Consider the following 22,387-nt stretch of genomic DNA (forward strand, 5'->3'; position numbering starts at 1 on the left):
TTCACACAACCTACCCCCCCCCCTCCATTTTTCAAAGTATCTTTCAACTTTTGAATCAGATTATGGGGTGCAGAAGACTGCAGGGGACAGGAAAGGGAAGTTGTGGACACCTGTTTCTCTTTCTTGCCTGATGAAAATCTCTATTAGAACCAAAGGCTATATCCATCATAGAGGGAGACCTTACCTTTACAAAACTCTTTGAGATATGCCAATAATGTTATTATTCCAATATTATAAAATATCAAATGTGTTTGGCCCAATGAGCATACTGGAAAATTTGAGACAGTGCTGTGAGCTTTCATGCAAAATGGATGCCTTGGGGAACAAAATGCACAGCATCTGGGATGCATTTCTTCCCTCTCTGCTACTTTCAAGAAGGAATAGTCTCCTTCTTGAAAGGAGCTAGTCTCAAAGCCTATTCATGGGGCTTGGCCTGGCTTAAGGAAGATAACTGAGATCAGGTATAAAGAGCTCAGTGGGGAAAACTATAGGCTTGAATAATCCATAGGGCACACTACTATTCCAGACCTTAAACTCAATTGAGGATGTAAGAAGACTGAAAAACAGGTGATTCCTTAATTCCATCCTTTGTTCTGATGATTCTAAAGATTCCTGATGCTTTCTGAAGGCTGGACAATGCAGAAACTATAGATGAGTCTGAATCTGAGCTTTCTCATAATGGAAGGGCTGTATAAGGACAAGTGAATGGGTTATGACTATTGCAACGAGATCACCACCCTATTCCATGTGGACTGGATTGGGACTGGCATGGAATATATTTACCTGAACTACTGTATTTCTATCCCAAGTGAATGTATGTGTGTGTATGTTGTGTGTGTGTGGAAGCGGGTGTATCCTGAAGCAATTTACCATAACCATGAAAATATTTCAGAATAGACATGTTTAAAAAGGATTTTAAAGGATTGAAGTTAGTACTGAGTCCCACCATATAGCTGAGGGGAAGTCACTTTACAGGACAGGAATTGCTCTAAAGAAGGCTGCCCTCCAAGTCATCATGAAGTTGGCAAGTCCCACAGCACAAAGAGCAGGATCTCTCCCCCCACCCCTACCCTCACCCCACCACGGTTGTGGGGGCATGATATAATTGAAGTTATATCTTTATTCTTTAAGATAACCTGATGTCAAGTTTCTCTACTGCTGCTAACACTAGCTTTCTCTTTGTCTCATGAGCAGATAGAAATCCATTGCCATCTAGTTTTTGCTTTATACGCAGGATAAGCCCAACGTATTCATGCAGAACTCTGTCCCCACAGCTCAAGAGCAGACAGCAAGCTACTCTCTGAACTATCCTCGCAAGCTATCCTCCCTTCTTTGAAGTCAGATTTGATCTTATCTGAGAGCAAGAGGACAGAATCTTCTTCAAGCCTGCCTTCTTCCTTGGAGGACAAAATCCCAGGAAAGAAATGTAGGTGTGAATTCTCTCTTTTCAAATGGGGCCCCGGTTGCCTGGCTGAGTCAGACATGCAGCACGTGCAGCACGCACATAACCACAACACCCCAATGTAATCCAGGTTAATTTCTTGATTTGTTCCACCTCTGGTAAATAAACTACTGCAATCAGTAAAGACAGCAAAGATGAAATGATCATGTCTTAAATTGAGCCCCACTAAGCCCTAGCTTTAAAACCCAAAACTAGAGAATGGTGAAATGTACCTCCCATCCTGACTGGATTATGAAATAATTTTTCCACCCTGATTCACTTTCATGCAAAAATGGGAAGTCAACTTTGTAGTGCACAACCCATGCAGATGTGAAAGAATAAACATCCAAAATCATCCCCACACATTGGTATTGAATTGATTCAGGTATATAATTCAGGATATTCCCAAATAAAACTCTTGTCCCATATAAAAGTAAGAACCTTGAACAGAGTGCAGTGATTACTGGAATCACCAAAGACTTCTCAAGAACAAATTTTATTTCCCTTTTTGTTTGCTAACTTCCATAGTATATTGTAGGACTACTGTGGCATAATATATCCTGATTTCAGTGAAATGTTCAAAAAATTGCCTTTTAACATTATGATTAATAATCTAGTTAAGCAAGGACTGGATGGCATATCTATTGGGTAGTTCCACACCTGGCTTGAAAATCATACTCAAAGAATATTAATTAATTGTTATTTTTCTAACTGGAGTTAAGCATCAAGTAGAGTATCATTGGATTCAGTCATGGGCCTGGTATGCTTCAGAATTTTTACACATTACCTAGACAAAGAGATGGAGTACATCCTTATCAAATTTGCAGTTGAAAATTATCTTGAGAGGTTGGAGAATTGGGCTGAAAGGAACAATAAAAAGTTTTACATTTTTTACTTAAAAACCTCAGTACCACTACCTTGAATTAGGCAAAGAGGAGGGCATATGGATAGGCAAAGAAGAGGGCATATTGGGCATGGTAATCTTATATATGAAAAGGGGTTTGGAACTCAAGTTGATCATACACTGAATATGAATCAACAGTGTGACACAGCTGCTAATAAAGCAAATGCAATCTTAGGCTGTGTCAATAGAAACATACTTTCCAAATTGTAGTACATAATACTTCCACTGTATTTTACATTGCTAGGACCCCATCTGGAGTACTGTGTTCAATCTGGGGCACCACATGTTAAGAAAGATTCAGAGAATATGGAACAGGTGCAGAGAAAGGAAATGAGGATGATCAGGGACGGAAAATTATGTCTTATGAAGATAGACTGGAGTACCTCTGTTTAACTTTGAGAAAAAACCAAGGGGGGAGTATATGATAGCAGCTTTCAAGCATGAGAAAAGATGCCCCACAGACGAAAGTTAGCTCCTCTTTGCTGTTGTCCTAATATAGTGCAGGTCATAGAACTATATTAAATTATAGGAAGTAGGTGCCAGTTGAATATTATCAGAAACTTTCTAAATTTTTAATAAGAGCAGTTGGATAATAGAACTAATCAGAGAGGTGGTGCTCCAATGTCAAGGAGTCACATTAAGTTACCTTTCCCTGAAGTGCCTTGAAATGCTGTCCAGTTACTGAACAAATAGTGTAATGAACAATTTAGGGTATGGGTGTTTTTTTTTAAATGTAATGGCCAATTTTACTAACCCAGAAATTAAAAAAAAAAGGAAAGGAAAGGAAAAAGGGAAAAAGAGAGATTACAAACATAATACATATACAGCACACATGCATATATTCTTTATTGTTGTTGTTCTGGGGTAAGTGTTTTGAGGCTTACCGTGGATGTTTTAATTTATGTTGTATGCTTTTTTTTTTAATTTTTGTAAAAAAAAACAGGGATAAATATCAAAAGCAAATAGAAAACAAAAACCTGGAAATCAGTTAGAAAGAAATCCTTCCTTGTAGATTTTTCAAACCTGTTTGTTCTCTTAATTTGTACCCAGGGCTATTTCCCAACCTCTTTGATAACACGGATTCAACCAAAGATGTATTTTCAATTGCCAGTGTTTTATGATAAGGAACCCGGCAGCTGACAAAAGAAATAGAATCAATGTCTTATGTTGCACTAATTGATACCTGTTAGGAAATAAGGGTAACACGCCAACAGCAGGATTCACTATGAAACATTGTTAAACAATTTCTCTAATTTGTTCAAAAACTTTTGTCCTAAAGAATTGCCTGATCGGTCATTGCCTTTAAAAACGGTAATTATGCACCAATCTAGCAAATCTAGGAGGCTTCCAATTCTTCTGCTTCTCTCTTCCTGTGTATCTCTCAGTGTCCAGCAGAAACCTCTTGTATCCACAACTTCACAGCTCTTATACAGTACTTTTCCCCAAATCCTAAGCTTTGTGTCTTCAACTCTTCCAAACAATCCCCCCTCCCTTTTGGAGGTCTGTAATTTCCTTGCAGGCTCTACACTGTCTGGAAAGATGACCCTTTATTTATTTTTATTTCCTCCTATTAATGTTAACATCCCAGGACCCTGTTTCTTCTACTGATTCCTTTCAATTGCCACCCTGGGCACCCAGATCCTAGCACCCAAATTAATTTCCTGGCTTCCAGGGCAACCCTACCAGTTTGCATGAGATGTAGCTATTTTTCAGCCCTGCTGTAACCTTTCAGATTACACTTTAGCATATTCCATCTTAAAAGTTTTTAACTATTATTGAATACTGCATCCTCCTTCAGAGCAGAAGAAGATAGAAGGAAAAAAACTTTGGATCTCTCTCTCTCTCTCTCTCTCTCTCTCCCCCACACACACACACACACACACAAACACACACACTCCAAACTGTAATTATATGAAATGACATGAAAAGTAATAAAAATTCAAGGTCATGAAGACTTCCATCAATGTAAAAATCTAACCTTGCTAGTCTCAGTACTGTTCAATGTCTACCCAAAGCAAACATATCATTTCTTCTGAAGCTTTACTGGCAAAGATGAATGGGTCACATGAGGATAGCGGTTCCGCTTTCCCAGTCACAGATCTGGCTCCCACCCTGGATCCTTGGAAGCTCACTCAGCTTGGTCTTTCTCTTGGGCAGCTGTCAGAGGAGGAAATATGTCCCCACTTGGTGCACACCCCCTTTCTACAGGAATGCAAAAGGTGAGTGCTGCAGAGTTCAACTCTCATGGGAACATTGCTATTATTACTGTTTCATTAGAGAAAGGAGAATTTTCTTTATCCATTTATCAACCATGTTTCCTTCTCCTGATGCAATGCACATGCTGCTGTGTATATAGCATTCCCAGGATATGGAATGCTTAGGATACGGCATTCACAGCATATCTGTGTGCAGTTGTGCAATAAAAGCTTTGAGTTCTGTCTCACAACTCTCCATTCCATTTGCAAGTCACACCGAGGCCCTTCAAAGCCAACTCATGTTCCCAGTTTGTTCTTGTTATTAGCAGATTGAAAATACATACGGCGTATTTGCTTGCATTGTTTATCACCATCTTGCTTATACAGACAACTGTTATTGCCTTGAAACTTTCCTTTTCCATACAGAGTTTTGAGCACCAGCATGCTTCAGTCGTTGCTGCTATATCTTCCTGGGCTTACTCTTGGCCCCGTTGCCTCTTTCCCCACTGCATATCCTGTGATCTTCTCCCCGAGTACCGCTAACCAAATGAGGGGGCAAGCTGGGCTGAGGCTGGCAAGCAGGGCAGGCAGGCTGAAAAGTGCATGGAAAGCGCGTCCCAGCTGCACTTGAAACAAGAGGAGAAGAAAAACCTGCTTTCCAGGAGAAGGGCAGGACCTGGAATTTCTCTAGGGGTCAACAGCTCCACTCGACCGCTGGTCTTGTAAGATGGCTGGGTCTGTGGTCAGGAGCAGACCCCAGGTATAATTCTCATGTGAGAGGACATACATCTGGCAATCCAGGAATAGTGTTAGTTTCAGAAGAAGAGGTCAGCTATATCAGAGCAAGGAGCAAATTCCCAATTACATTTGGTAAAGCACTCACAAACTGCTTTTCCTGTGCAAGTTGTACTCAGTTGTACTGTATGCGTATTAAGTAAACCCCACTGAGTCCCATGAGACTTACAGATAAATATATATTGGACTGTGCTTCAGAGCAGCTAGTCAGCTTTTCAGTCTGTAGCTCTACCCTGAGCTACTTGAGATTTAGCATTATTCTAAATTAGATGGGGGGTTTTTTCCTTCCCTGAGGGAGACTGCACTCAAACATGAGCCTTATTTTGCATATTGCTTGTCAATCTGCAACATAGCATCCATGCAGTTCCTCTGTGTTCTCCCTCCCCACCTGCCCCTTGTAATACTTCTATATCAGTAGACAGGCTCAGGAGTATTTGGACTTCTGTGTACTTATCTGACCTACTGGTCTCAGCATCTCTTCCCTCCAAATCTTTTATTAATTCAGTTTATATAAGCATTTTTTAAAAGTTTAAATTAAAATCCCAGGATATTTCAAGTATTCAGCACCTCTTGTGGAGCCCTCCCACCATTCCGCAAGCCAACTGAGTAAGATATATGGTAGCTGCAATACCAGATAGGAAGGCAAGGAGGAACATCTGTTTCATTAATATCTGACTGGTCTTGGCTGAGATCTGCTTGATGGGACTATACCATCCAGTTGTTAACTGCTTTCCAGGGCTGGCACTTAAGGCAGGCTTGTTTGGGGAGGTGCGTGGCATAAATTTATTTTTGTTGGGCCCCTGAATTAAAGATGTCTACCTGTCATATTTTGGTACATGCCCTATATTTATAGCATTGTCTGTGCAGAATTCCACAACTAGTAGTAATCACAGTTGGCCCCCAAACCCTATAATCTGATTCCAGAGTTGTCTTCAGGGAGCTGGTCTTTGAGAAAAGTCTTGATTTTATGCAGTACTGTCTCTCCCACCATACCACTTGCCTTGCTTTGTTCTTCTATTCTGTTAGAGTTTAGCTACTTTTTATCAAGCTTTACTTATTCTTCTGGAAGGTCTGTCATACCCTAAGGACCACCTTTGTAATCAGCCACACGCTCATAGAAAAGCACGGGTTTTTAATAAAAGTTTTGAATACTCAACCCATCTATATTTGCTCCACATTCTTTGTTGCCTTCTTCTTTTAGATGCCAGGCTGACACCAGCTCTCTAAGGATTGTCAACGTGCACCGTAAAGGCAAATTTATCAGAATCTTCAACTGTTTATTGAATAAGGAGGTTGACCTAAGTGGCTACATCATCCAGCAGTGGGTTGGAGGGTATCCAGTCTCTATCTACCATTTCCCAAAGGGTGTTGTTCTGCCTGCACAGCACCACATCACCGTAAGCATCAGGGACTCTTCTCATTTGCCAATGCTCACGTGATGGGATCTCACACTGCCGACATGCACATAGGATCCTGTATGTGTGGGAGAACATGCAGGGTATCTGGGTTCAGCATTTGCTGCCAAAAGCCCAGTTACTCAAACCACAGAATCTTTTTTACAATTAGCCCCCAATTTTTATTTCTCACCCATCAAGTGAGTTAAGAAAGTGCTTAAGCACCCATACGCACTTTCAGACAAAAGCCTCTTTAAAGTACCAGTCAAAAAAACAATGTGCACCTTTCCCTTTTTTCCTTGCTCTTGGGTGTCCTTGTTGTGGACAGAAAAGTATCAGAAGTATGAGAAAAGATGGGAGGGTAACAAATGGAAAATAATAAAACTCTGCGCCCAACATTAAATTTTATAAATGAGGCAGAGTGATTGCACAATGAAACCTTTCTCCAGAAGCAAGTGGTGATTCTAATCATTCTGAAAAGTGATTCATACAATCAGATGCCTTTCCTCACAAACTGGCCTTAGCAGAACCCAGCCTTGCTCTGGCCACTAAAAGAGATGCCGATGTAATGATGCCGTGTCTTGGCACTCTTTGCACTCACATTGATGCTGGCAGATCTTTTCTAATATGGAAATCCAGTGAGTTGAGGGTGCAGACATCACATGGCTTGGAATGAAGACTAGTGTACTGGGGACCAGGGTAAAATTGGGGCTATCAGATCATTCTAGTGACTCTGAAAATCCTAAGTGAAGAAAGGTGCTCCCTTGCTTGCTCACTCTCTGTCAGTGCCAAACATGGATATGAATAGGAGAGAGCTTGCCTTGATAGTTTGAAGGAAATGTGGAAACTGGGTAGAACAATCTTCCCATTTGCTCCCTTTTATTGCTGAGATGGAACCTCTGATATATACACGTAGAGAAATGAGGAGCAGCTGCTGTGGTTCCATTTCCTCTCTGCCTGGCCCTTGCTCTGTTACTTGCAAAAGAAGAACCCTGCTGGACCACATCAGAAGCCCATGTAGTCCAACCTTCTGTTTCCCACAGTGGCCTACCACATGACCCAGGGAGCATCCTTTTATTCATGTTAGCATACAGAATCTTACTGCCTTTGATGGGGAGATAATGAGGACCAGTAACTATTTGTTGTCTTATCTGTGAAACTATTTTCCATTTAATTTGGTGGCCATCATGATATCTAGCAGCAATGAAGTCCATATTTATGTTAGCCATGAGAGAGCAAAATCACCAGAAACGTGTTGAGAGAGAGGGCTGCACTAGAATCATACGCACAGGAGAGGCACTGGACATCTTTTTCAAAGCCCACCTCTCCACTGAGCTTAGCAATGCTTTCTCTTCCCCAGTTGTGATACTTAAGATGTACACTTCCATATGTATATCTTGGCCCAAGGGGGTTCCAGACCAGCAGGAGACAGTCAGAAGGCAGTGCAGGATCACAGCTGATCGATCCTCAAGCTGCAAATATTCCAGTCAAAAAGTATACTGTTTGTATACTCTAACGAGATACCAAAGGGCAGATGACATATTCAGTGCAAAGATAAGGGGCCTTTTAAACTTTAAAAATTCCTTTGCAATGAGATTAGTATTTAAGACTATGGAAAAAGTAGAGACAGATGGGCTAACTTATTACTCCAGCCCACCTTTCCCCTGCCCTAAATTGGCTCTAGAGATAGTTTTGGTTTTCATGGGGTTGCAGATATTCATGTTTTTTTTTGTTTTGAAGCTACCAGGCTACTTGCATACACCTTATTCATGTGCACTGTTTGATAGGTTTGGGCTGCAGGGGCCAACCTGGCTCATGAACCATCTTCATTTTCCACCACACAGAAGTTTTTCAGAGCAGGGCCTGAGTGTCTTACCACTCTTTGTGATTGTCATGGCCAGGTAAGTTGTCTTGGCTAATAGCTGGAAAGTGAAGGTAGCCACTGCTTTGTGGGTGAGTGGTTGGTTGGGTTCTGACTGTTAAAACGGAAGCTGCTGCAGTTTCTGCCAAGTATTAGGAAACAAATCAGTGCTGGTTCAGCTCCTTTCTCCAAGGCCGAACCCAGTCGGTGTTGATAGGGAGCAAGAGGTCCAACCCATGGCCCCTACTCTGTGGGGTGCCTCAGGGTTTGGTGCTCTCTCCGCTCCTTTTCAACATCTACATGAAACCGCTGGGTGAGGTCATCATGGGATGAGGTATCATCAGTATGCTGATGATACCCAATTATACATCTCCATCCCGGGTGACCTAAGTGATGCTGTGACTACCCTCTTGCTGGAGGCTGTAGGGGCCTGGATGGGGGACAACAGGCTTCAATGGAACCCTGGTGAGACACAGTGGCTGTGGGTACAGGGAGCCTCAAGATCTAGGAGTTTATCATCTTTGGTTCTTGATGGGGTTGCACTACCCCAGACAGACCTGGTGCATAATCTGGGGGTCCTCCTGGACTCACAACTCCTGTTCGAAGACCAGGTGGCAGTCGTGGCTAGGAGGGCCTTTGCGCAACTTCGTGTTGTGCGGCAGTTATGCCCCTTCCTCGATCAGGAGGCCCTCCCCATGGTCTTTCACGCCCTGGTCACCTCCTGGTTGGATTACTGTAATGTGCTCTACATGGGGCTACCCTTGAAGAGTATCCGGAAGCTACAGCTGGTGCGGAATGCAGCGGTGCGGACAGTTCTGAATGCCCCTAGGAGGGCACATATAACACTGCTGTTACACGAGCTGCATTGGTTGCCAGTTTGCTTTCGGGCCCAATTCAAGGTTTTGGTCATCACCTTTAAAGCCCTTCATGGCACAGGACCAGGTTACTTGAGGAGCCGTCTCACCCTGTTATTTCAGCCCGCCCCACTTGGTCTGGGAGAAGGGGCATGCGGCAGACCTCACCAGTCAAGGAATTTTGACTGGTGGTATCTAGGCAGAGGGCCTTTTCTGCTGTGGCCCCCGCCCTATGGAACAATCTGCCTCCCAAGGTGCGGTGTGCCCCCACTCTCATGGCCTTTAGAAAGGTGTGAAATCCTGGCTATGCCAGAAGCCCTGGGGACCGGATGGGGGCTCGCATCAATGGAAGTGGCTTGTGGGGTAATTAATTTTACTCCCCCCCATTATCTTGAATGTCTTTAGTATTTATGTATTGTATTTGTTTTACAGTGGATTTTAATAGATTGAGTATTTAATTATTTATGGGTATTTAAATTGTTTATAGGCTTTTGATTTTTAATTGTGAGCCACCCAGAGTCACCAATTGGGGGAGATGGGCGGCATACAAACTTAATAATAAATAAATAAAATAAAATAAAATAAAATAAAATAAAATAAACCCAGAACTGCAATAAAGACTATTGTGGCTCATTGTGATAACAGAGGTGTTTCCAGGACCCTCTACCGGCCTGTAAAAGAGCTTATAGTGAGCCACTTGGCCATGTTTTTGGCCATCCCTGTAAGGATGATGGAGAGAGAAGATCCAAATGCATGCCCTACTGGCAAACAGTAACTTTATTTGAAGCTAGGCAGGCCTTGAAATATTTACTGGGAATCCCATGTAAATTTTCTTCATGGGAAAAGCAGCTAGAAAGGTTGGTACCCAAGTTGATGCCTCCCTCCCTGAAACTGAAAAGAGCTGTAATTCCCTCAGTACAGCTAAAAGAAAGGCTTAACCATTCTCTTCCCTAAGAAAGCATGAGAATGCCATAGCTGGGACTGTTTTGTTTTGTTTTGCTATTTTTAAGAAAAGGGTGTGTTGGCTCTTTTCTCATTTCCTCTCCTGTCATGCTTTTAGTTACAGGGGTAGGCTAGGAGGATCAGATGGACATAGTTTGGAGGAGGGCTCAAGAGTCACAGGCCATGTGCACCACTTCTAGTCTTCTTGGATTTCCTATGGTGACACAAGGAAAGCATTTCAAGCCATGCTACATTCCTTACCGTGTCTGGAACAGCCTCACTAGAACTTGCTGCAAGAGATGGTTGGACACTGATATCAGTTGCCTCCCAGATTACTGAACCCAGCAGAGCACAGCATGGACAGATGGGGGTCCTGATGCAGTCAGGATCGGGCCTCCTTTATGGGTAGCACCACAGCAATATGCCACGGGAACTGTTTTTCTCACCTTGGAAACCAAGTTTGGAAATTGTGGATTTGATATTACCATGGGGAGGTCAATACATCCAGCCCTGGGGTTAGTGAACAGGAAGGACAAATATAACAGAGGCTGACTTGTCTTATTATTAAATAATAATAAATGTCTGAAGAGTCCTAAGAGCTTTTATATATTTCATTTTAATATTTGTATATTTTTATCTTGATATTTTAATTACCTTTGAATCTGTTAGAAAAAAGGTAGCATGTCAGTATAAAAGTTAAAAGCAGCAGAGATACGATGACTACTTACTTTCTTTCTCACTTGGTTTTTCTGAGATGGTGTCACAATACATAAACCCTCACCAATTTACAGCAGCAGCAGCAGCCTACAGTGATAATGTGGACCTTTCCATTGACAAGTTTCCCCTTTGTGATGACAGTGCAGGAAATGATGAATCCTTGTACTCTAAGATTTCATTCCTCCCAAGGTACAGCAAAGGAAATTCAACTGTCTTTGCAAAGGGAAGGTATACATACAATCTGGATGTGTTCAAAAAGAGGAGAAAGCATGGACTAAATATTATGTCATATTGGTATACAGTAATAGGCACTGTGGAAGGCATGAATTTAATCCTGTTTAATACAGGGTTTTCAAACAGCCCATCTCTGAGAGATGAACATCCCGGCCAAGCTTGCATCCATCCAATAAAGACAGCTAACCCTGTCTTAAAGCAGGCTACTCCATGGTTGAATATCTTTACTCTTAGGAAATTCTAATAATTAGATTATTTTGGCTTCCTTGAAAATTTCTAGATTGGCTTAGTATATTGTGCAATTGTAATTTATGTAATAAACCATGCTTAAGAAAACTATTATTTAACACTGCCACAGTTGGCAACAGGATATTGTTCTTTCTTTCCTATTTAATGGAAAAGTAGTGAACTTTATATAGAATCTTTTTATTATTATTATTATTATTTTAGGAACTCAAGACACTTTTCCATAGATTCTTCACCAAGTTTCAAAATGTGGTGTGGCCGGTCCATTGGAAACAAGAGGAAAACAAATGGGGAATGTAACAATTTTTTCTGACTCTTTTTTGTTTTCTTTCTGCCTTTCCTCTCAGGTGTGACTACGGTAGAGTCATATTGTTTCAAAAAACTGCTTAGCACACAGAATCGATAATTAATGTGTGTGCAATGAATGGAACAACTTATCCATTCATAAGCAACCACACTGTAACTAACCACTCATTGTATGAAAATACATGTGGTTGAGCCCTAATGCCTTCCGAAAATCAGCAAAGGAAGTAGATATCATTAACTTTCCTTTCTTCATCATTTCTCTTTCAGAGAACCATCCTTCTTCATTTCAAAATAGTTTTGGATCTCTATTTTATTCATTTGCATATAACATAAGTTACTATTTCAGCATGACTCTGTATTATAGAACTGTATCTGAATAGCAACCACGGCTCCCTCTCCCTACTCCATGGCCTGTGACTAGAATAAGTGGGGGCTATTTGACAATATTTTCAATATTCTGAAGACATGCAGCCTCAAGGAATCATGGGAGCAGAAACACAATGTATGTGGATCATGGGAGGGTGGGTTATGATGATGCAAAAGAAGCTATATCCCTGATGTAATCAGCATGAGCAATCTCATTATCAAAATCAGACTTGCTGATTGGGAATTCTGGGAGCTATAGTCCCAACATATCTGGAGAATGCAAAATCATGGAAATTTGACCTAAATATTCCCTTGATGTTTTTTGCTGGGACTAGAGAGTCTATTTGACTAGAGAGAGAAGATCTTTGTCTTTTCTTACTTGCACAGTCTATGGGGAAAATTTACCATTCATTATCCATGGTTGTAGAGACTATAGCTATGTTCTAGCTATTGCTTTGTCTCCTATCTTTGTAAATTACTACAGTACAAATCTCAGAAACGGGAAAAAAAATGTTGAAAAGAAATCCTGAATAGCATCTTCTTTGTGCTCCTTCTACCATAAAGGAATTTTTGTTGATTTTGATGGAAAATGCATTGACCACATACCTGATTTGGCCACATCCAAATTGATACATTCACTAAGCAGGTTTTGTTTAAGGAATTTGGAAACTCCATGCAAAAGCAGTTTTGGAGTCCAACCCCACCCTGCAGTACACAGAGCCCTAGATTAACACTGCTGATGGATTCTTGCAAAATGGCATACCTACAAAACCTGAAAAAAATGAATTGAGAAAAAACAGATACAAAATCTAAATATTTACTTTTATTTTTTAATCAAATTATTCCTTAGTGAGAAACAGCTTTTATTTTATTTTTAAAATATTTTCCTAGTTTACCATCCCCTACACTTCTACAAAACTACTGTAGTAATTGCCTCAATTTCAGCCAAAGAAAACAAAATGAAAACAAAACACAACCCTTCACAAGAGTCCTTGTCCTTCTAGAAGTAATATCTTAGTCTTCATTTATTCTTACCCTGTTTGGTATCCTTTAGCCAGTTAACTGTCCATGAGATGACCGGTCAAAAGTTTTTTTTTAAGTCCAAATATATGAAGTCAACTGGATCACCTCTATCTACTATTCTGATCCTCCTTCTCCAGTCACATCAGGCAGCAGATGGGAGGGGGGAAACATCTGTACTGGGCTTGTTAGAAGCATGCATTCACACCCCCACACCCCCCGTGTAGCAACTCTGAGCTCCGATTTTTTAAAATGCACACATATAGTCATGTATTCAGAGGTCAGAAAGGGAAACACATTCCACTGAAAATATTTCAGATCAACTACTGCTTTACAGAGTCAGAAGCATTTGTGAATAGGCTTATCCAATCTAGGCATAAAGATACCATTAGACTGTAATCCTAGATTGGATAAGCCTATTCACAAATGCGTCTGATCCTTTAAAGTAGTAACTGATCTGAAATATTTTCAATTGTGGTCCCAATACATGAAATCCACCCTCCCTCCTCCACCATTTACTGTTTGCTTGATCCTTTTTGGAAAAAAATGAATATAAAATAAGTGTGGGGAACAGAGTGAGAATACATTGTAAAACCCACCTGATACTGTGTGCAGGAATATATTCAGCCACATCATTGTTCAGTGGCACTAGATCAGGGCTGCACATTTTTTATCAGACACTTGGGCTTTGAGTAGCATGCTTGCAGCCATATTCCAAAACATCAACAGGATTATCCTTTATCTGTTTAATAATGTCACCCTTTGGGCACATTCAAAATTACAATTTGATAGTAGCATCTGTGGGGACTAAGAGGGGCACAGGCAGGTTGTCCAGTCCTGGGCTCAGAAGCATTAAGTAGGGAAATGATTTAAACTCTTTTTGTAGCTTAGAGAAGCTCTTCAGAAGGGAGAAATAGCTTTAGGGTTCATAACAGTACTCTATTGCTTTTGGCAGTTAAGGAGAGCTCTTCTCCCAGCGAGGAAGATTATTTTGCTTGTCAGTCATGGAAACCAGCACTTGAGGAACCGGTAACAAGAGTAAGTAAAGTCCATTGCTCACAGTTGCACAGAGGGGGCAGCGGCCTCCTCAAGTCTGTTAACACCATGAACTTGAGACTTTTGAACAAATAGACCCTGAGGAAAGAGAAAGCAATGGGCTCCATGCTTTTTTCTTTTATGAAGTATGTTGTAATATACTAGGAAAAAACTCCTTCCCCAGGTAACTGCTCTTGTTAAAGGACTCAGGGCAGAGGTTTCTCACACACACAGAGCTTTTGCGCAAGAGACGCAATTGCTTTAGTTGGCATAATTTGCCCCCATGTTAGTTTTCCCTGGATTTGAGTTTGACTGTATTTTAGAATAACTGTTACCTTTTCATTCAAGAGAACTGTACAATGTGCATCTTTGCACATCATTGATTTGATAGAAATCAAATATTAGGCATAAAAGTCAACAGGAACAAGTGGAACATGGGAGGCTAAATAGCCATTCAAACATGCATTGGTATAACATTTCCCAGTCTAGTATCCCCCATTTGTATTAGGACAGCAACTTCTCATGAAGTCTGGAGACTGTGGGATTTGCACAGCCAACTCATCTGGAGGGACACCAAACTGAGGAAGAGCATACTAGGAAAGTTTCTATTTCCATACTCTTCTAATAAATCTTGTGATCCTTCAGGCTCAGGAGCATCTGCCTCCTCAAAAAAATAAGTTGTGCAATTTGAAACAAGCCTTTGTTGATGCCTGTTCCAATTCCCAGCTTTACTGTAGCACTGATTCAGGATAATAGCTTGATATTATAGGCAAGAAAGAAAAGAAGAATGAAAAAACATGGGGGGGAATCCCTCAGTATCACTGACACGCTGGAACTGTGCCACTTCAATAAGTGGGTTCCAGATGGAAAACTCTCTTCTTGATGATGACTTATTAACTGGGAAATCTTGTTTCCTTTCCCCTTGCTTGCTCTTAGACAAACAGTTTATCCACTTACATAACAATCTGAGAGTGCACAGCAAATCTTATTAACTCCAAAAAAGACTTAACAGCACCAGTTCTTCTTGGTCTACAATACTATGAAGGAATAAAATGTTAACAGTACTACAAGATAGTAGTTTCTGATTACGTTCAGGTACATTGTTAAGTAAAATGGGTTAGGGCAGAATAAACCTGGTCCTCCCTGTGTGCGCTAAGGCCAGATTTAACAGCACAGAATGACAAAAATTAATACAAATATAGCCATGGTGGTGTTTTACACCGAAGGCTAGGATTTAACTTTCAGGCTTTGAGCAATTTCTTTTATTTGTGAATTACTGCTAACTAATCTTACATTCCATCATCTTTGCAGCTGTGCAAGTCAAATTAAACTGGGAGAAAAAACCTACCATATAAAATGCCTTTTGTAGAAGTCTCAAAATAGGATCGAACAGGGAGAGAGGTTATGCTGCTTCAGGCCTTATCTTAAAAGCAGAAAAAAGAAGGAATGATGTGAGTCTGCTTTCTCCCACTCCACCTGCACAGTCAAATATTTTGCTGGCATTCTAAGTTGGAAAACTATGAAAGGGAAAATAGCATTTACGTTCTTAGCCTCTTACACAAGGATATGGCAGAGGTCAAGGAAACCTTAATTTGATCATCCTTTCCCAAATCTTACCTTGATTGCTACAAAGTAACAGCCACAACAAACAGAGCAATGGTCTCTGTATAGTTCTAACAGGAGAGCACCACACTTCATGAAGTTCAACAGCAGTATTCAAAGAAATACATGGCCATTATCTTGTGGACTACATCCCTCTCTTTTTTCATTTTTCAGAAGTTTAAGACAACGCTTGACACAACAATCCCCATGGTATCTCTGATAGGACAGAACAGTGCTCGCTCAAAATATGGTTTCAACTATATGATGTATCTTCCTTCTACAACTGATCTGCATTTAAGGAGGTACTGCAATGCTAAATGACAAGTTAATGAATAGGACTGAAAAGGAGTGTGTGGCTTCTTCAAATACAAAGCAGGCCTCATAATTTGTCTGACAAAGTACTTTTACTTTTATGACTTGCAATTCCAGTTCTGAAAAAAGCATTAATATGTGTTTAGCTACTTTGGAAGGAAGAATCACCTTACAAATTATGAAAAGTGTTTTAGGCATGAGAACAGAAGAGAAGGAGAAGGATCACTGTAAACAGGTTCCTTCACTGTTGATAACTGAAATGGTAATGGGTTGAGCTGAAGAAAGGTCTCCCCTTGCTAAACTAATGAAAATTTGGCAAATAATTCAGCATGTAATAAGGGAAGGGTCAGATTCTCCAACTGTGACTGATGGCTTCTTTCCAGCAGCACCTTCCAGAAATACTTTTCCCTTGTGTGTCACATTTCCAATAACAAAATTTAGCAAAGCAGGCAAACAGAAGAAGAAGAAAATGGGAAGATTGGTTATTGCAAGGTCAAATAAGGCCCGGAATGCTTCAACATCTGTTCCCTAGATGCTTTTTCATAATTAACATGAGAGAAGTCAACTTTTGTGTTCTTGGCAAATAGGAATAGACAGTTCCGTGTTTAAGCATAAAGGGGTGAATCAATGGTAAGCCACTTTTCTCTTTCAATCCAGCCCTAACTTTGCAAACATAACTGAAATTTTGCATTTCTCTATAAATAATGATGCGAGCAAGTGAATGAGACTGCTACTTGATAGGTTTATCCAGTATCTTCATATAAGACTGGAAATGACACTAAGTATTCTGTGGGTTGGGTCCAGTTAGTTAGAGAAAACACACTGGAATTCAAGGGTGTTAGAGACCGGTTGGAGTCTCGTTGATTTAGTGGGCTTACTCTAAGCATGAAAATCTGAATCCATTTTACAAAATATTGTAAATATTGGGTACTGCTTCCCTACAGACCGATGTCGCAGTTATCAAGGATAGAAGCAGAGTTTTGGAGGATCCTAGGATTTTTCATGGGCTACAAATGTTTAAGCTTCAACATAAGAACATACTGAAGATTTTGTGTAAACGTTATTGGTATCATCATGCATTTTAAAAATCTGACCAGAAAAGAACACCTTATAGCTTGGATTGCTGCATAATTCATGTATTGTAAACCTCACTCCAAAATTTTCCAATATTAATTTTGAAAACTACAATACAATACTTGGTTTCAAAATATTCACAATAATAATTATCCATACATACTTGTCTGAGTTCCAGTTCACACAAACCCTTGTTTCTTTTGTTAGCAGACACAGTTTGTGGGACTTGTGTGGAGAAAGATACAGTGTGAACAATGGAAAGTAACAAATCCCATGAATATGGCAGCATTTGCTCCAAATGCCACAATTAAAACAGGGCCGCCTACTAGCCATTGGGAGTCCCTGATTCTCATAACAACACTATCCATATTACAAATCAACGGCCAAGTGATAACTGTATCCATCTGACTATGTATCAATGGATAGGTGAGACTACTAGAATAGCATTTCACATTGTATCCAAATGCTGAAGCTTGTGAACAATGTATTTTCTATTTAAATCTAAAAATTATCTACATAAACTTAGAGAAATTTTAACTGAAAGTACATTTGTTGTAAAAAGACATGAAAAGTTGAGGTAAATGAGGAATTGTTAAGAACCATCCACATCTGACATAAAGATGTGGGTATATATTGGTCACCTGACTTGACGAAAACACAATATCTGGATGTATGCCACATATTTCTTCCAAGCACAAATAAATTAAAATGACTTGGTCAGATTGTTCTACACTTCTGTGCTATTTGGTAATTTCATGCTGAAAGTAGTCACTTCAAGCAAGATGGATTGTTTACACGTTAGTTGAGGCAGAAATGAATACCTGAAACCAATGAGTCTGCTGCTCAAGGAACATGAAAAAACATATCACTCAAACTAAGCTAGGTGCGGCTGCCTATGTCCCCAGTCTCTTAATCACGGTGAGAGAAGGCTGACACTTGAAGCTGCAGCTGGTTACCTGAGGGACCAGTTGTATCATCCTCCCACTGGCTGAGTCAAGGAAACCACCCTAGCTCCTGAGACCACTCAAACAGCTGTTCTAAACATCAGTGATGTAGTCATCTGAAAGAACTTCGGTGGCACAAGCCCTTTCTCCTTTCCTTTCAAAGCCTGCTAAAGAGAAAGGCTGCTGGGGGAATTGATTCTCTCTTCGCAGCAGCAGTTTAATTGGAGAGAAATCAAGTTGTTCCTTTCAACTGCTCCGCTTGCGTAGGGGCACTGTTACTCTCAGCAATGAATCAGGCTGCTGAATCAGAGAAGCTGGGCTGTGTTGCTCACGAGAAGATAGGAAATCAAGTACAGATGAGAGCTCATGAGACCTGGCAACAAGATATGCACAGCTGCTTGGGGCATTTCCTACATATGGGGAGCCTTGCTTTGAGCAATCATTGAGATATCTGGCCTTTTTGGCAAGCTCTGCAGGGCAGCTTTGGCGGTCGGAGGGTGGCCCATGTTGAGCATTGCAAATCTCTCTGGCATATTTGTGCATGAGTGAGCGACAGGTTGATGGCTGTTGATTGTCTTATGGAGGCTTCTATCCACAGTGGCTCTGAAGAGAAGAAATTCAGTGAATTAGGAGGTAGGTTTAAGGGACCAAATGAAAAGGAACAGACACTCTTCTATTCTTCTAAGTGCCCTCCCACTTTGGTCATTAACAAGGAGATGAAATTGCTGGATTGTAAGTATGGAATATAGCACAAATATGGTAATGGTAAACCGACTCAAAGTTCCTTTGTCATGTAGTGATTCCCCACACCCCACTTTTTTTTTTTGGTAGTTAAACTGCAAGTGGGCAAGAGGGAATGGTTGAGAAGTAGACAATCGGAGAAAGGATTTCATGCCTAGTGTTTGAGGTCAAAACGGACAGGTGCCTTGGCTGCCTGGGAGTTCTTGCCCTCCAACTTCAAGTTGTAGAGTGTGAAGATGAACTTGCAAGTACTTCTTGGTGAAGGAAATGCACTGATCCTGTATTTTCAGAATCCTTAGTTCTTATTAGTTCTTTCTAACAAGAAAGGTTAAGGCTGTACTGCCCAATTCAGAAGATATGGACTGCTGTGGAAGACTGCATTTCCAAACTGCTTTCTTCATTACTTTACCATCTCGGGGGGATTACTTAGTCACGGCAGAATATTGTCACATCAAGTACTTTTCTGCCCCACTATAGTAAATTGTTGGTTGGTGCTGGCAGGGAGGAGTGGTCGCAATAATGTTATATCACAGATAAATTAAAAATGTTATCAGGTAGAGGAAAAAAGTGACACAGGTAGTTCACTATGGGAAAAAAATAATTGTTAAGCTTGAATATGAGGTATCACATTCAAATGTTTTTAAATTCTGCTGTACTTAGGCATAGCTTAAATCAAACTAGGTATCAGAAAGAATATATCACTCCCTTCTAAAACCCCAGAAATTAAAACTTCAACAGGGTCACGTTCTATAGTGAACAAGTTTGCCAGAACACCTACTATGGGAGCATGTGAACAGAGACCAACTGGCATCTATTCAAAGACGAGCAACGGCTATTGGAAGTTGCACATCCTGCCTCCCAGAGCTCAATGGATAAGGGTGGAAAAAATGCTCACTTCCCTGCCCCAGCTATGTCTCACAGCTGCAGAAGCGAGAAAAGGCAACTTCTATCTCTGTCAATGGATGGAGGACTAAGGGATAGCAGGTAGCAACAGCAACACTTCCAGCAAGAGAAAATCAACTTGGCTTGCAACTTAATTTAGAAATCTGTGTGTGTTAATGATTAATGTTTTGGACTAGGACTGGGGTATCTCAGGTTCAAATCAACCCTCAAGCCTAGGCACCTGTCCGTTTTGACCATCAAACACTAGGCATTCTCATTTGGCCACTTTGGGCCAGTTATTATTTCTTAGCCAAACCTACCTTATAGGGCTGCTGTGGGGGAAAAAGAGAGGAGGGAGTGCTGTGTGTCACCTTGAGCTCCCGGAGGAATGAATATAAATCAAATAACATTGCCCCAAATTAAAACTATGTCAATAGATTTTGACCATTATGTGACAGTATTAGGCTAGTGGCTTAAACAAGCTCAAATATACCTAAATTGGCCCAATATGATAAGTATGAATCAGCCTTTATTTCATGCAACTTTGAGGTAAGTAGCCAAACCTGCTATTTGTTGCTCCAAAAGCTGCTGGTCCTGAAATGGGTCTTCTAATCTGTTTGCTGCCACAAGTCCTTTGCCTTTGTGTGAAGAGTGCTGCATTAGATGATGCATCTGGTTTTCGGTGAAGATTCAGAACAGCAGTCCTTTCAACCATATGCTGCATGGCATCCCTGTTCCCAGCTAATGGAGACTGTAGCTTTAGAAGATCTGCTTTTTTTGAATTGGGTATTTTCAGGTGTCTAGCTCTCACAAGTCCAGCTGTCACACCTATGGATGCAGGTGAAGGACATTTTGGAGGAGAGGGTTGGAGACTGCGCTTTACAATGCTCGGTAACGCATTGGCAAGGATATGGGACGAATCTGAAACACAAGAGGAAAGCACACCACCAATCTAGCAGCAAAATATTTCATCCAAAAGGCTTTCAAAATGTTGCTGGGTTCTAGAAGAGGAACTTACCAGGATGGAAGAATGGCCTGAATTCCCATCTTTAAGTATAATTCCAACATTCTAAAGAACTGACAATTTTATACAGAGCTCTCAATTTCAGTAGAATACATATAGTAATATAATATAATATACACACACGTGTGTGTGTGTATCCTATCTGAATATTTTATATAACTTAATAACAGGGGATACCTATAAATTTGCAGTTCTATGAACAGCAGTTCTTCAGAATTTCTACTGAATAGCTTCTGCCACATTTTTAGCAGGTGCTAAGCAGAACTCTTCCTAGGCTAGAATTAGAGTGAATACATTTCTATGTAATTCTACTGTGATTAAAGGAGTTATACCAAGTTCTAGTGTACAGATTCTCAGTGTATCTCACAGTTCTTTTCCTTAACAGGGTTTGTGCACCGTGCTAAGCCATTTAACTAACAATTGCAAACCATGAACTACAGCAGCTGAGTTTACACAACAATGAAAAGGGGTGACTTATCTCTGTGGCTTGCCTGTTAAATCTTTTCGTTACACCTGTACAGGTCTAAACTATTTGCCTTCCACCAGATGCAGATCAATACCTGTAGTGAGGCAGGAGAGCTGGAGAAGCTGCTGCTAATGTTTCTAACACACTATAAATTCCATACCTATTTTTCTAGAGGCCTCCTACACAGTGAGCTAAGAGCACCTTCTCCTTTTCATCAGCATCTGCTTGTTTTAAGGATACCACACTTTAAGTATTATATAAAATGGCACTCAATTTTGCCCTATTAGTTCTATACCTGATGACACCTGAGAAAGATGGGGACAACAAGAAGCATCTGATGAGGTAATTTGTGTGATGTCCTTCTGAATGGCTTCTTTGAGATCTTCATCACAGCTGTCACTCAGACTGCAGCCTTCTTCCTCCTCTTCCCCCTCCTCATCACTATGTGTTATTTTCAGCAGCTGGGGAGATTTCTCCCTTTGGAGAGCTTGCAAATGCCTGCCAGAGATTTACCTATTTAATTAAATGTTCATCCTGCCCAAATTTTATAACATACTGCACATTAAAATTATACATCAGTATTTACCAGATATTTATGTACACTTACCATATACAACATATATTACGTGTTATATACCTTTAAACTAAAATAACTACCATAAGCAAAGAAAAAAAATCCACGGTAATGCTTTCTGTTATGAACTTTGCCCCATGCTTTAAAAAAAAAATCCCAAACCCAAATGTTACAGCACTTTCAGGAAGATGATCAAATTCAGTCTTTAGCAAGTCTCTCTTGAGAAAAAAAATGCCACAAAAAAACTTCAGGACTTATTTCTGGGAGCATTGTTTTTGTCTTTCTCCTAACTTGACAGATCAGGTACGGGCAATAGGCTTTCCCCACTTATTCTTCTTATGCAAACTAGCCCTAAAATCCTAATTATTTGTTTTTGTTTCTTATTTTGTAACTACTGATGCTGGCACAGTAATTCCTTGTGGTGAGCATGACTGAGGGCTATGACATTAGACAGACCA

The 22,387-nt window shown here is 40.5% G+C and overlaps 2 protein-coding genes across 2 annotated transcripts in view; one reads left to right on the top strand and one right to left on the bottom strand.

Annotated features, from left to right (window-relative positions):
* The window catches only part of LMNTD2 (lamin tail domain containing 2), a 100,938-nt gene extending 83,583 nt beyond the window's left edge, over positions 1-17,355 (top strand). Inside the window, exons 9-16 of the mRNA XM_088145100.1 lie at positions 1,275-1,426; positions 4,384-4,564; positions 6,537-6,732; positions 8,517-8,630; positions 11,141-11,292; positions 11,788-11,879; positions 14,231-14,313; positions 16,087-17,355. Coding sequence (XP_088001226.1) covers positions 1,275-1,426; positions 4,384-4,564; positions 6,537-6,732; positions 8,517-8,630; positions 11,141-11,292; positions 11,788-11,879; positions 14,231-14,313; positions 16,087-16,233 — 1,117 coding nt within the window. The 3' untranslated portion in view covers positions 16,234-17,355. The remainder of the gene's footprint in view (positions 1-1,274; positions 1,427-4,383; positions 4,565-6,536; positions 6,733-8,516; positions 8,631-11,140; positions 11,293-11,787; positions 11,880-14,230; positions 14,314-16,086) is intronic.
* Positions 17,356-17,362: 7 nt separating this feature from the next.
* LRRC56 (leucine rich repeat containing 56) overlaps positions 17,363-22,387 on the bottom strand; it is a 67,452-nt gene continuing 62,427 nt past the window's right edge. Inside the window, exons 12-14 of the mRNA XM_088146112.1 lie at positions 21,651-21,853; positions 20,429-20,786; positions 17,363-18,845 (exon numbers count right to left, since the gene is read on the bottom strand). Coding sequence (XP_088002238.1) covers positions 18,653-18,845; positions 20,429-20,786; positions 21,651-21,853 — 754 coding nt within the window. The 3' untranslated portion in view covers positions 17,363-18,652. The remainder of the gene's footprint in view (positions 18,846-20,428; positions 20,787-21,650; positions 21,854-22,387) is intronic.

Source organism: Python bivittatus, unplaced genomic scaffold (assembly GCF_059951505.1).
Source record: "Python bivittatus isolate LINGU-HERP-01145 unplaced genomic scaffold, Pbiv_v1 ctg000480_np1212, whole genome shotgun sequence".
Taxonomy (NCBI): domain Eukaryota; kingdom Metazoa; phylum Chordata; class Lepidosauria; order Squamata; family Pythonidae; genus Python; species Python bivittatus.